The sequence below is a fragment of the Callorhinus ursinus genome, unplaced genomic scaffold (genome assembly GCF_003265705.2).
Source record: "Callorhinus ursinus isolate GAN/ISIS: 27379988/994484 unplaced genomic scaffold, GSC_fseal_2.0 scaffold92, whole genome shotgun sequence".
Taxonomy (NCBI): Eukaryota; Metazoa; Chordata; class Mammalia; order Carnivora; family Otariidae; genus Callorhinus; species Callorhinus ursinus.
The window spans coordinates 616,553-628,825 of NW_027397154.1; the positions used below are offsets into that span (position 1 = coordinate 616,553).

At 59.1% G+C, this 12,273-nt stretch overlaps 3 protein-coding genes across 6 annotated transcripts in view; 2 read left to right on the forward strand and 1 right to left on the reverse strand.

The window, feature by feature from the left end:
- Positions 1 to 1,604: 1,604 nt before the first annotated feature.
- GLMP (glycosylated lysosomal membrane protein) lies at positions 1,605 to 4,404 on the forward strand. Of its 2 annotated transcripts, XM_025858716.2 has the most exons (6): positions 1,608 to 1,771; positions 2,136 to 2,393; positions 2,568 to 2,768; positions 2,877 to 3,095; positions 3,546 to 3,802; positions 3,912 to 4,404. In XM_025858716.2, exons 1-6 carry the CDS (start codon positions 1,652 to 1,654, stop codon positions 4,075 to 4,077), a joined length of 1,221 nt encoding a protein of 406 aa, XP_025714501.1. In that variant the 5' UTR covers positions 1,608 to 1,651; the 3' UTR covers positions 4,078 to 4,404. The 2 variants fall into 2 exon arrangements, with proteins under 2 accessions (XP_073744662.1, XP_025714501.1); XM_073888561.1 differs by lacking the exon at positions 3,546 to 3,802 and having other exon boundaries at positions 1,605 to 1,771.
- Positions 4,405 to 4,625: 221 nt separating this feature from the next.
- On the reverse strand, positions 4,626 to 11,908 carry TMEM79 (transmembrane protein 79). 3 transcript variants are annotated; one of them, XM_025858717.2, is made up of 5 exons: positions 11,288 to 11,908; positions 10,254 to 10,366; positions 8,648 to 9,450; positions 8,272 to 8,485; positions 4,626 to 5,590 (listed from the first exon to the last, which is right to left on the reverse strand). In XM_025858717.2, exons 3-5 carry the CDS (start codon positions 9,405 to 9,407, stop codon positions 5,377 to 5,379), a joined length of 1,188 nt encoding a protein of 395 aa, XP_025714502.1. In that variant the 5' UTR covers positions 9,408 to 9,450; positions 10,254 to 10,366; positions 11,288 to 11,908; the 3' UTR covers positions 4,626 to 5,376. The 3 variants fall into 3 exon arrangements, with proteins under 3 accessions (XP_025714502.1, XP_025714503.1, XP_025714504.1); XM_025858718.2 differs by having other exon boundaries at positions 10,254 to 10,370; XM_025858719.2 differs by lacking the exon at positions 10,254 to 10,366.
- A 20-nt stretch (positions 11,909 to 11,928) lies between these two features.
- Positions 11,929 to 12,273, forward strand: part of SMG5 (SMG5 nonsense mediated mRNA decay factor) — a 25,248-nt gene continuing 24,903 nt past the window's right edge. Inside the window, exon 1 of the mRNA XM_025858714.2 lies at positions 11,929 to 12,141. Coding sequence (XP_025714499.1) covers positions 12,068 to 12,141 — 74 coding nt within the window. The 5' untranslated portion in view covers positions 11,929 to 12,067. The remainder of the gene's footprint in view (positions 12,142 to 12,273) is intronic.

The window sequence follows — 12,273 nt, forward strand, 5'->3', positions numbered from 1 at the left end:
CAATATAAGAAAGTGAAATCAGAAGAAAACATGACATTTTAGAAAACATCAGAGTGGGGGAAAATGATGCATACATAAAACACTGGCATCGTGAAAAAGACAAGCAGTAGGGCATTGGGGGATGTGGGGATAGTTGTCCCCATACAAAAGTTAATTCTTTAAAGAACTTCTAGAAATTAGCAGGAAGAGAGGCTACAGAAAAATAGGCCAAGAGTGTAAATAGCTCAAGGAGTCAACGATAAATGACAAAACACAAGGAGCTGGCTCACCTTATTCGCAGGGACAAGCAAGCGTGGTAAATGCTTAGCGAGGATGTGGAGAAGCAGGCCCTCTGGCACGTGGCCTGTCGGTAAACCTCACAGGTCAGTTTGATGTGGCTGTTTATCTTCTATATTTGGATTCAAATGTGTATGACATGCTGTACGTACAGGGATATGCATTTCAACGTCCACCCTAGCAAATTGTTGTAAACTACCAAGGTTCTGGGTAGATGTATCCATGGGACATCCTCCTGTGGTGAAATACTTCAGTGGAGAATGAGCTCCGGGTGCAGAGACGGTCCTCGGCGCGCACGTGTAAAAGCAAGCTGCAGAACGGTGTTCGGATGCCGTTGCGTGGCGGTATGTGTGTGTTGTGTGTGCGTGGGCGTCATGCACAGAAGAGCTTTGGTTTTCTTTTGCTTTATTAAGCTCTACACCCAGTGTGGGGCTTGAACTCACAACCCCGCGACCAAGAGTCGCACGCTCCCCTGCCTGAGCCAGCCGGGCACCCCTGCATAGAACATCTTTGGAAGGACAAACTTACGCAATAGTGGTGGTCTCGGGAAGGACCCGGGTTGCTGGGGAATAAAGATGATACCCTTCCGGACCTTGTGAAGTTTGTGTCATACGCATTATTATTAGTCAAAAAAAATTTTTTTTAAAGATTTATTTATTTGACACAGCGAGAGAGGGAACACAAGCAGGGGGAGTGGGAGAGGGAGAAGCAGGCTTCCCGTGGAGCAGGGAGCCCGATGCGGGGCCCGATCCCACGACCCCGGGATCATGACCTGAGCCGAAGGCAGACGGTTAATGACTGAGCCACCCAGGCGCCCCTTAAATATTTTTAAGCAAAAACACCCAAAAGCAACAAAAAGGGGATTTATTCATCCAGACATGAACTCTTTCTGACAAATTTATTCATCCCGACATGAACTCTCACCTCCTGAAGTACCTTTTCTCCGCAATAAAACTGTGAGCTCTTCTAGGACAGGAACCTGCATACCTGGGGGCCCAATAATAATTGGCAACCATCTGGGGTATGCTGTCTCCCACCCCGAATTCTGTCAAATTCCTCTCTGTCATCCCTACAACACAGCGTATTGGGATCTGCTGGGATCTTGACTCCTGACATAGCGGCCCCAGCGGGGCCCGTCGGGTAGGAGAGGTCCGGGGTGCGGCTGCACACCTGTCTAGTCCGCGGTGTCTTGCTTGAAGCCGCACTGGGAATGAAGAGCTCCTAACCTTTCTGTGTATTCTCTTCAGCCTGGATCTGGGTTCAAGGAGGCGGTCTCTTTAAGAACTGGCGTGAGGCCCCGCCCTGCGCCGAGATCAGCTGAGGGTGCGAGTCACATGACTCTGGAGTCTCTTCCGCCCTCTCAAGTTGGGGCCCCATGTGCTGCCGCGAGGGGCCCCGCTGGGCCCGGGGGCACTGTGCCCCCAGCCCCACGCTCCTCCTGGGTCTTCTCATGTCTGCAGCCCCGCTTGGCCTGCTGGGGGAGGAGACCCGCCAGGTGAGGGGCTAGAACTGTGGGTGCTTCGGGAAATGCTGCCCTGGGAGGGCACCAGAGCAGCGGGGCGGGGGGCGGGGGGCGGGGGCGGCCACAGGGGCCCATGGCACAGGATCGTGGAGCGCGGAGGCTCCCTGTCTTCGGGGGACACCTGCCGGACCCTGCTGGCCCGGGGTGACGCAGGTGGGGCTTTTTCTGACCCCTCCCCCAGCCCCGCGCCCTCATCTGCCGCCAGGGTCAGGGTGGTTGTGGCCCTGCCCACCTCTGCGCCTTCCAGATTCCTGAGTTCCCACACCGCGCTTCTTGCCTCTCTGCATCCTTCCCAAGCGGCTTCGCCCTGTGTCCCTTTCCCGACCCCGTGTTCCAGGTGTCTCTGGAGGTCATCCCTGACTGGCCTGGCGGCCCCCAGAACCTGCTTCACATCCGGGCAGTGGGCACCAACTCCACCCTGCACTACGTGTGGAGCAGTATGGGGCCTCCAGCAGTGCTGCTGGTGGCCACCAACACCCCCCACAGCACCCTGGCTGTCAACTGGAGCTGCCTGCTCTCCCCGGAGCCAGCCGGGGGCCTCACCGTGCTCCCCAGGGACAGCGTCCAGTTCTCTTCCGCCCTTGTCTTTACTAGGGTGAGGAGGCCGGGGGAGAAGCAGGCAGAGAGGCAGGAGGGGTCATCCGGATCGCAGGGAGGGACTGAAGACTCGAGAATGGGAGCCTGGGGATGGGGGCCCGCGAGGGGGTGGGGGTGGTTCCGGGGAGAGCGGGACTCAGCAAGCCCCGTCCCACCTCACCCCGCCCCCCAGCTGCTGGAATTTGACAGCGCTAACACATCCGAGGCGTCAGCCAAGCCTCCAGGAAAATCGTATCCCCCGTACTCCCTGGCCGAGTTCTCTTGGAACAACATCACGGACTCCTTGGATCCTGCCACTCTGAGCGCCACATTTCGAGGCCACCCCATTCACGACCCCACCGGGGCTTTTGCCAACGGCAGCCTGGCCTTTAGGGTAAGGTGTGGGGAATCAGAGGAAGTCAGAAGGTGGCTTTTGAGGGTGGGGGTGGCCTTCCAACACAGGCGCCCGCTTCCCATGCCTCCCCCGCCTCCCCCACTCCAGGTGCAGGCTTTCCCCAGCTCCGGCCGACCGGCCCAAGCCCCGCGTCTCCTGCATTCAGCGGACACCTGCCAGCTAGAGGTGGCCCTGGTTGGGGCCTGTCCCCGGGGAAACCGCTCCCTGTTTGGGCTGGAGGTAGTCACCTTGGGCCAGGGCCCTGAATGCCCCTCAGTGCAAGAGCAGCACTCCATTGATGATGAATATGCACCTGCTGTCTTCCAGGTCAGGCTTCCAGCGGAGAGGCAGGGGGATGGGGGAACGTAGGAGGAGCCCTGTGGGACCTCAGAGACTCGTATGACCATTTACTAACTAGCAACGTAGTTCAGCTCCTTTAAGTGCTGGTCACTGTGCTTATGAATGTGGCCAGGCCTCTGCCTTCAGTGCAGAAGAGAGAAGGAAGGCGGGCCTGGGGGCCAGGGGGCCTGGGGGCCTGGGGCTGGAGCTGAGTGCAGGCTTGCAGAGGGGCAGGCCTGGGAGAGGACCCAGTGCTCCCGATCCAACTCCGCCTTCTATGGAGGAGAGACTCAGCCTTTGTGCAAGCAGGCTTCGGTCCTGGAGGCAGGCCCAGGCCCCAGGACAGCTAGTGACAGTGGGAGGCAGGGAAGGGTGAGGAACAGAAGGGTCGGCACAGGTCAGTCCTCCTCATCCTGTTGTGTCTGTCTTTCTCCCCAGTTGGACCAGCTGGTGTGGGGCTCCCTCCCATCGGGCTTCGTGCAGTGGCGGCCAGTGGCTTTCTCCCAGAGGCAGAGGGGCCGGGACTCAGCCTTGCCCTGCCAAGCTTCCCCAGTTTGCCTCACCTTGGAATACCCTCTCCCCCAGTCACCCATTGTTCGAGCCTTCTTTGGGTCCCAGACCAACTTCTGTGCCTTCAATCTGACATTTGGGGCTCCCACAGGCCCTGGCTACTGGGACGAACACTACCTCAGCTGGTGAGGGCCAGGGCGGGGCCAGGGCTTTGGGAGTGGACGTAGGGCAGCCCAGCGTCCTGGTCTTCCTGCCTAACCTGCTTACCTGTCTTTCTCACTCTGCTTGCCCTAGGTCGATGCTCCTGGGTGTGGGCACCCCTCCAGTGGACAGCTTGTCCCCACTCATCCTGGGCATCATGGCAGTGGCCCTGGGTGCCCCAGGGCTCATGCTGCTGGCAGGAGGCGTGGTTCTGCTGCTGGGCCACAAGCAGTGCTCGGAATACCAGCCTATAAACTGAGGCCCGCTCACTGGAGGGTGGGACATGAATTTCCGGGCCTGCCTCGCTGGTCTGCTGGATGAAGGGTCAGCTGCTCCCTTCTTCCATCTGGCTTCCCTGCAGAACCTCAGAGACCACCCTCAGCTTCCTGGAGGCCCCCCAGATGGGGCTTCCTTCATACTCTGGGGAGGAACCAGCAACAGGGTGAATGCTAGAGGTGGAGAAGTCCCTTGGTGATGCCTCCCTGCCCCACCAGCCCTATTTCCCGGAATGGGACTCACAGGCCTAAATGAGAGGCCTTCTGATTTGTTGTCTGCCCTGGAAGGCATGAAATGGACTCATTTTCTCCCCAGGGCTTGTCTCTCAGTGTGTGGGTGTTGGGGGCGGGTGTGGCGCTGGTTCCAGGAACCAGAGGCTGAGACGTGGGCGTTGGAGGCACATCTCCGTGTGCGGCCCCCTCTCCTCTCCCGCCTGCCCCTCTCCTGTGGGGCAGGGGGTTCTGGACCAGTCTGCGTCAGACAAGGAAGGGACGCCTGAGAGTGGGGGTCCAACATGAAGGAAGAGCCAGGGAAGACCGTGGTGGTCATTTATTGTCACACACACGTTCACACGGGGTTCACATCAGCCACCGTGCCCTGCAGCCACCCGCAGACACCACGTGTGTGGGCATGCACACACACACCCCTACCCCTCTCCGGAGGCAGGCTTCCCCTCCCCTCCGCACCTCCTCCCCTGGGACAGGCATGTTCTGAGCAGTTTGGAGGTGGGAGGTTACCGGGCCTGACTGGGTTGGAAGGGAGAAGGTATTAGCTCTGGGCTATGACAGCTTTAATCGTCTGGACTGAAGCTGAAGGTCCTGTGAGGGCCAGCGGTGGTGGGTCCTGAACCCAGGCCCCCAGGAAGGTTTCCACCAAACGTGCAAGTCCTGCGCGATCGGATGCCCAGCCTTTATCTTTGGCACGGGCAGTATTTCCAGTCTCCCTGCGGCCCTCTGCTCAGACCGGGGACAGAAATGGTCAGTCTGGCTGTGGCTCACAGGAGGCTGGAGGGTGGGGCAGAGGCCAGCCGCAGTGGGTCCCGGAGGCAGCACCCGCCGGGGGCTGCTCAGGAAGGAATCTCACCCCTGCTCCCTGTCCTGGCTCCCCGTCCTCAGCACGTATAAGGGACACGGCCGTCCACCTCTTTCCCTGCAAGACACCCTCTCCCCTGACAGCCCCAGGCCCCCGAGGTGAAAGGCCCACTCGGACTCGGGGGAAAGCAGGGGACAGTTGGGCAGTACTGGGGCTCCATCCCCCGAGGCACCAGGGCTGGGGTGGGTACTCAGCCCCAGGGCCGAGGCCTGTGGTCCAAGGCAGAGTGAGCGTGGTCGGGGTAGTCCAGGCGGCTCTCGGCAGCAGTGAGCATGCGCTCGGGCTCCACCACGAACATGTAGTAGAGGTTCCACACCAGCATGGAGAGCAGCGGCAGGAACGTGAGGCCGTAGCCAAAGCCTCGGAAGGAGCGGCCCACGGCGAAGGTCAGCCAGTATATCAGCCTGGGGCCAGGAGAGGGAAGTGCGTCAGCTAGCTGGCATACGGTCTGATGGGGGGGCAATGGGTACGACAGACACGTCTAAACACAGCCCGAGCTTATGCACTTACCGGGCTGGACACCGCACTACGTCAGGGCCACTAATGTAGACATCCCAGCATCTCCATGAGGCGAGTATATTATTCCCCTCCCTCCCTGCTGACTTTCCAAAAGTTTAAAACTTTTGCATAGGCAGGGGCGCCTGGGTGGCTCAGTTGGGCAACTGCCTTCGGCTCAGGTCATGATCCTGGAGTGCCGGGATCGAGTCCCGCATCGGGCTCCCTGCTCGGCGGGGAGTCTGCTTCTCCCTCTGACCCTCTTCCCTCTCGTGCTCTGTCTCTCATTCTCTCTCTCTCAAATAAATAAATACTTTAAAAAAAAACTTTTGCGTAGGCAGTATACATCACGTGGTTCAAAGTACAAAGGCCCCAGTGAGTATATAGTAGAAGGTCTCCCTGTCTCGATCCTCGCCCCTCAGCCCCCCACCTCCCCTCCACCCCTGACTCGGATGTCCAGTATCATGGCAGTTCGTGCGTCAAGCGCTCTATGTATAGACGAGCAAGCAATGGACGCATGTTTTCCTTTTCCCCTGTTTTGAAGTTTGGTAGCACACCATACAGACTGGTCCACACACAGTTTTCGCCTATTAACTGTATCTTGGAGATTAGGGTTATAGCAGTACATAACCAGCTTCCTCATCTTTCACAACCAGATTACATCCCACTGTATTGGTTTCTCCTTTTGCAGACGAAGAAACTAAGACTCCAAAGGGGTTAAGTAAAACTGGTCCAAGGTCGCACATCAGGGAAACAGTAAAACCGTGATTTGAACCCAAGTACGATTGTCACCCTCTCTCCTGTCACTTTAGAGGGGCAGAGGGACAAAAGAGAGTAAGGAAGCCAGCTTCAAGAGGGCCTGGAGCCCAAAGGGATGAGTCTTTCCCCTCTTGGAATATCCACTCCAAATACACACCCCCAATGCCAGGAGGGCAGCAGCTTCATCTTAATGGGTGAAGGACCGCTTAGTACAAAACGGCCGTGCCTCCGCTCTCACCCATGGGATGAGGGGAGAGCCTCGGCACTGCACCGGCAGGCACAGTGGGACACTAGGTTCCAGCTGCTGAGCCCTTCCCAGGCACCAGACTCCTGCAAGCTCTCTGCATGAAGTCACTCATTTAACCCCCACGCTCTGCAGAGGATGAAGCCGGGCACAAGCGCTTGAGCACCTTGCCCGCGGTAGGGAAGGAAGGGCCCTGGGGACACCCGAGGGGGTGCATTCCAGGCCCTGCTGCTGGCCGGCCTCAGCAGCTCCTCTCCCCTGGTCTGTTGGCTTTCCTGGCTGTGAACTGGGTGAGAAGGGCAGACAAGCACGAGGTCTGCCTAAGCCAACTTCCGTCTGAGGCCGGCGCTCCCCCAGACGGACATGGGAGGGGGAGTTACACAAGTAGGAACAGGAACGCGTTCATCCGGGGGAACATCTGGGAGAAGACAGGCCACACCACAGCCAGGAGGCTGGTGGGACAGACGGCCACTAGACTAGTCAGAAGTGACAGCACAGAGATTCTAGCTCAAGAGCAAGAATGTTTGGGGCGCCTGGGTGGCTCAGTCACTGAGCATCTGCCTTCGGCTCAGGTCATGATCCCGGGGTCCTGGGATCCAGCCCCGCATCGGGCTCCCTGCTCCGCGGGAAGCCTGCTTCTCCCTCTCCCACTCCCCCTGCTTGTGTTCCCGCTCTCGCTGTGTCTCTCTCCGTCAAACAAATAAAGTATTTAAAATAAAAAAAAAAAAGCAAGAATGTTCTAGCAGTGAAAGGGACCCGGAATCCTGCATCAAAAGTAATAAAAGGAAATACGTTAGGGAAAAAAACAGAAAGATCTGCACGCGCCTTCAGAAATTCAAAAGTGCTTTCTAGGTTAACAGCAGTTCACGTGGAAATACCCCAACGGGTTTCAGGTGACTTCCAAATGAAAGCAGAGGAAGGAGGCTGCGTGAGAGCCAATGTGGCTCCATTTGTATGAGCAGGAGGCCAATGCCAGTGACCACGGACAATCAGGAGGCTCTCCTGCCCGGAGGGAAGGTCACAGGACACTGAGAGACGAGGACCATTTGGCAAAGTAAACCGTGGAGGAGCAGGGTGTTGGAGTGGGGACATCCAGGGCTGTTGTCAAATATCTGAACTGTCCTGGGCAATTCCAGAGTTAAAGTCAGGACAGCAGTTTACAGCACAACACGAAGAAAGTCTCTCTAGTAACTGGGACCTTTGAAAAATGAAACACCCTGTCTTACACAGAACTGAGCATTGGTCACAGGAGGTGTCCAACTAGAGGCCAAAGGCCACCTGACCAGAGTCTCACAGGGGAGTGCCAGCAATGGGTGGGATGATGATCTAGGTGACCCCCGGCAGCCGTTCCAGTTTTGGGTTGGTCTACGGCTCCCTGAAATCAACTTCCTTTGGGAAGACATAGAGCTGATCACCTGCTACCAGGGGAGGTAAGGTGCAAGGAAGAAAGTGGACTCACGGATCCAGGGTGCAATCCGGGCTAATGCAGAATCCAGAAGGCTCCCTGTCCCCGTCTCCCCAGACAAGATGCCGGGGGTCCCTCCAGTACCGTCCCCTCCCCTGAGCCCCACCCCCCAGCCAACTCACCGGGAGACGGCAAAGAGACCAGTGAGCAGAGGGAGCAGTTTGAGGGTCTCTTGGGGCAGGTAGGTGGAGAGCACGGCCAGGTTGAAGAAGTACAGGATGAAGAGCTGGACCGACTGGGCCACGTAGCGCCGGTGGATCTCCACCTCCCGCCGCGGCTCCCCAAAGGGCCGCAGGGCCGAGAAGCACAAGAGGCTCAGTCCGTACACCAGCAGCCCTGGCGGGGTTGGAGAGCATGCAGGGTCAGCCCGGGAGGAGCAGGCGGGAAGCCAGGGAGGGCTCGCGGCGGGGCTCCCACCCGGCGAGGGCCGGGCGCATGGGGCCCAGGGGAGGGGAGCTCCCGCCCCCAGCCCCGCTCCTTTCTCCCAGCCCGGCTCACCCAGTATGATGGGGAAGGTGGCAAAGACCCCGCAGCGCAGCGTGTAGATGAGGCGGGAGCTCATGGTAGGCAGCCGCGGGGCGTCGAAAGGCAGGAAGGCGTAGGCCCCATATAGCAGGCAGGGGAAGAGAATGAGGGCAGCTCCCACTGAGGCCACGGCCTTCAGCCCCTCACGGCCTCCGCAGCTCCCACAGCCCCCGCAGGAGTGGCCAGGCGGCCTCACCACGGCCTCGGCCCACTTGCGCTCACAGGGCTCGGGCTGGGTGGCCCGGGCCGGCAGGCAGGCCCGGCGGCGCTCTCCCTCGCCTGCCTCACAGCGTACAACCGGGTCCTCCTGGGGCCGCCGCTCAATGCACTGGAGGTCGATGGGCACGAAGGCCCGGGCCGCCTTCTCGGGCAGCAGGTTGGCATCATCTTCGGACAACTCCTCTAGCTTGGTGGGTGGCTCTGACTGGAGGGGCTCGGGCTCAATGTCCCGCCACCCGGGCGGGTCTGGGAATGGGGCACTGGGCTGGGGGCCAGTCCCCCAGGGCAAGGTGGCAGCCTCACTCACTGTGCTGTCGAGACCATCCTCAGCCCCCTCTCCGGCCATGGTAGACCCAGCTGAAGACCCCACCTTGGCGGACTCAGCTCCATGGGACTCAGCCTCACCTTCCCCTTCTGGCTGCCGGCCATCGGGGACCAACGCCTGGGGTGGGCTCTTCTCCAGGGCCTCAGACCCTTTCACTTCCAGCAGGGCCAGGGCCTCAGGTTCTGTCATCCTGGGGCCTCAGTTCTGGGGTCTCCCATGAGGTCCTATCACCCTGGAGGGAGCAGAAGAAAGCTCTGTCAGAAGTTCCTGGCTTCTGGCCCTCGGGACAGGTTGATGGGATTGGAACTGTCTGGGGCAGCTGGTCTCATGGGCTTTAGTCCCTTCTGGGACCTTAGGAGAACAAGGTAGCCAGGAAGGTGTTGAAACAGAAGGAGGTGGGAAGGAAGTGAGCAGGTGAAATGGAGACACCCTTTCAACATCAAATGTCATCCAGCAGGAGAGGGTGAGTCAGGGGGCACGGGCGCTGGCAGCTGTGGCCTTGGCCAGCTCTCGCCCACGCATTCTACCCCCTCCACCAAAACCCCTGGGGTCATAGCCACCCTAATGCAGAAACGGGAGGAAGAGGGGCTGTCTAGAGCTTTGCCAGGAGTTCCCTTCCCACCAGGGGCCTCCTTGCGTGCAGAGAAGCTGCCTCTTCATTTTCAAACCGCCCCTTCTCCTTGTAGCTCCCTGCCTGGAGCTCTCCTGGTAACTGACACCAACGATCTGCCAACGAGTCTGTCCCAAGGATCTGGCATTGGTAGCGCACCCTGCTCGTTTGTCTCCAAGGTGGGCACCTGGGCAGTCTCCACGCTCGTCACCAGCACCTGTCCTCTGTCCTCCATCTCCAGGGGGCCTGGGTTGTCCCTTCTGACTTCTAGGTCTAGTCATGGCTGTTCCCCATGCCTCCTCTCCTGCCTTTCTCCCCTCCCTGTTTCCTCCATCTCACTGCTGCTGGATGGGGCTGAGTCCCTTCCCTCCACCTCTGCAAGGGCCTTCTGCCCCTTGCCATGTGGACCCATGACACCCTCTTACTTTCCATCTGGAGAGGCGGAGGGTCTCCAACGTCTGGGAAGGAGCTGCCCGGCTCCCTGCTGGCTCTGCAAGTATTCCTCTCCGTCTCTCTCCCTTTGCCTGTGTCTCCAAACCTGTCTGACCAGAGCAGGTGGGGCCCAGATTAAAGGGGCAGGCCCCGCCCTGCTGAATCTGCCAACAGAAAAAGCATTGGTGGAGGACGTCATCACCCTTTCTGAAGGTGGGGGTGCAGCTGAGCATAAAGGTAAGCATGTGGTCCAGGCACATGGGATGTGTAGGAGCTTGAAGCTAGGGAAAGCAGAGGGTAAAGAGTGGGTCTGGGGCGCCTGGGTGGCTCAGATGGTTAAGTGTCTGCCTTCGGCTCAGGTCATGATCCCAGGGTCCTGGGATCGAGTCCCGCATCGGGCTCCCTGCTCAGTGGGGAGCCTGCTTCTCCCTCTGCTTCTCTCTCTCTCTCTGTCTCTCATGAATAAATAAATAAAATCTTTAAAAAAAAAAAAAGAGTGGGTCTGTACATGAAAGGGTGCTTGGAGTAGGTTGGGATACCCAGAAAAGAAGTGGAATTTCTACATTTAGCCATTCAGTTGTTGAGCACCTGTTTTTAGCCAGGCACCACTCTAGATACAGACAGACATAGAAGACAAGGTGACAGGCAAGGTCTCTGCTCTCGAGGGGTTTGTTTTATCAGGGTAACAGTTAATAAAGAGCCTGATCAATAAGTCAATTCGAGGAGAGAAACCTGTTTGCCAAGATGACATTTGGGCTGTGACCTCACGGGAAATAAGGAGTGTCCCAAGGAGGGGGCAGCAAGAGAAAGGCCAGCTTAGGTGATTTCAGGAACAGAAAAAACGTTGGTGGCTGGGACCAGGAGGTGGAGGTGGAAGGGAGTTTATGTTCCTATTACAACTTACACAGACCCCCAAACACCTTGCTTTTTAGCCTAGGTGTAAGGTTAAGAAAGCAATCAGAATCCAAGGTGAACTTTCCAAGGCAGAAACGTGAGAGAGTGGCTGCTCGTTCCTGTGGGACCTTACCCCAGAAGACATCTGAGCTTTGTGAGGGCGGGACAGTGTCTGGATTGCTCATCCCTGCATCTCCAGAGTCCAGGCTTGTGGCTGGAAGACAGCAAGTGTTCTACGAATGTTTGCGGGGCTGCAGGTGTTAGTCTTCGCAACGCGGAGCCGAGCTCGGGCCGAGGCGCCCGTTCAAGGCTCAGGTCTCGGAAGGCCTACTCTTGCGTTCCACCTTTCCGAAGGAAACTTTCACATACACTTTTGTTTGTTCAAGTGGGGGATACAATGAGAAGAGGAATCAGCAGTAATGGGAAAGAGGCGCGGCTCAAATAAGGGGGGCGGGGTGAAGGGTCGGAGGGATGCACCAAACGGCCACTGCGGCACAAAGCAAAGCCTCGCTCTCAGCTGTGGGCCCAAGTGCCGCGACCCAGCCCAGCTTCAGCGCCTCACGGTGTCCACTGTCCATTCTCCGGCGGCTTTGTCAATAAAGTTTTCCGCAAGGACTTGGAGAAGCCGGAAGGAGGCCGTGCTGCCCAGAGTTAGTTCTGGCAACTTCCCGGGAGGGAAAGCGAGCTTCGCGAGATTTGGCAGCATTCAGGCCGCCGGCCCGCAGCTGGGCAGCTGCTATCGCGAGACTTGGCGGGCGGAGGAGGAGCTGTCGCGGGCAGCCTCCTCACAGCGATGGCGGCCGAGCAGGGCCGGCGGCGGCGGCGGCTGCGGCTCCGGCCGGACACGGCAGTGGTGGCGGCAGCGGCGGGCGGCGGGGGCCTGTGACCGGGAGCCGCCCCGGACCCGGGCACCATGAGCCAAGGCCCCCCCCCCGGGGAGAGCAGCGAGCCAGAGGCGAAGGTCCTCCACACCAAGCGGCTTTACCGGTGAGGGGCCGGGGCGTGCGTGCGGCCGCCGGGGGAAGTGGGCGCCGCGGGGGCGGGGCCGGAGTGCGGGCCGCGGTGCTGGGAGAGCGGGGCGGGCGCGGCCGCGCCGCGAGCGGGGCGGGCGCGGGGCCC

Excerpts from the sequence above, each read along its gene's own strand:
- GLMP (XM_025858716.2), top strand. The coding sequence starts at position 1,652 with ATGTGCTGCCGCGAGGGGCCCCGCTGGGCCCGGGGGCACTGTGCCCCC. Across the intron at positions 1,772-2,135 it reads TGGGGGAGGAGACCCGCCAG|GTGTCTCTGGAGGTCATCCC; the intron begins GTGAGGGGCTAG and ends CCCGTGTTCCAG. Across the intron at positions 3,803-3,911 it reads GACGAACACTACCTCAGCTG|GTCGATGCTCCTGGGTGTGG; the intron begins GTGAGGGCCAGG and ends TGCTTGCCCTAG.
- TMEM79 (XM_025858719.2), bottom strand. The coding sequence starts at position 9,407 with ATGACAGAACCTGAGGCCCTGGCCCTGCTGGAAGTGAAAGGGTCTGAG. Across the intron at positions 8,486-8,647 it reads CACCTTCCCCATCATACTGG|GGCTGCTGGTGTACGGACTG; the intron begins GTGAGCCGGGCT and ends CAACCCCGCCAG. Across the intron at positions 5,591-8,271 it reads GGTCTCTTTGCCGTCTCCCG|GCTGATATACTGGCTGACCT; the intron begins GTGAGTTGGCTG and ends TCCTGGCCCCAG.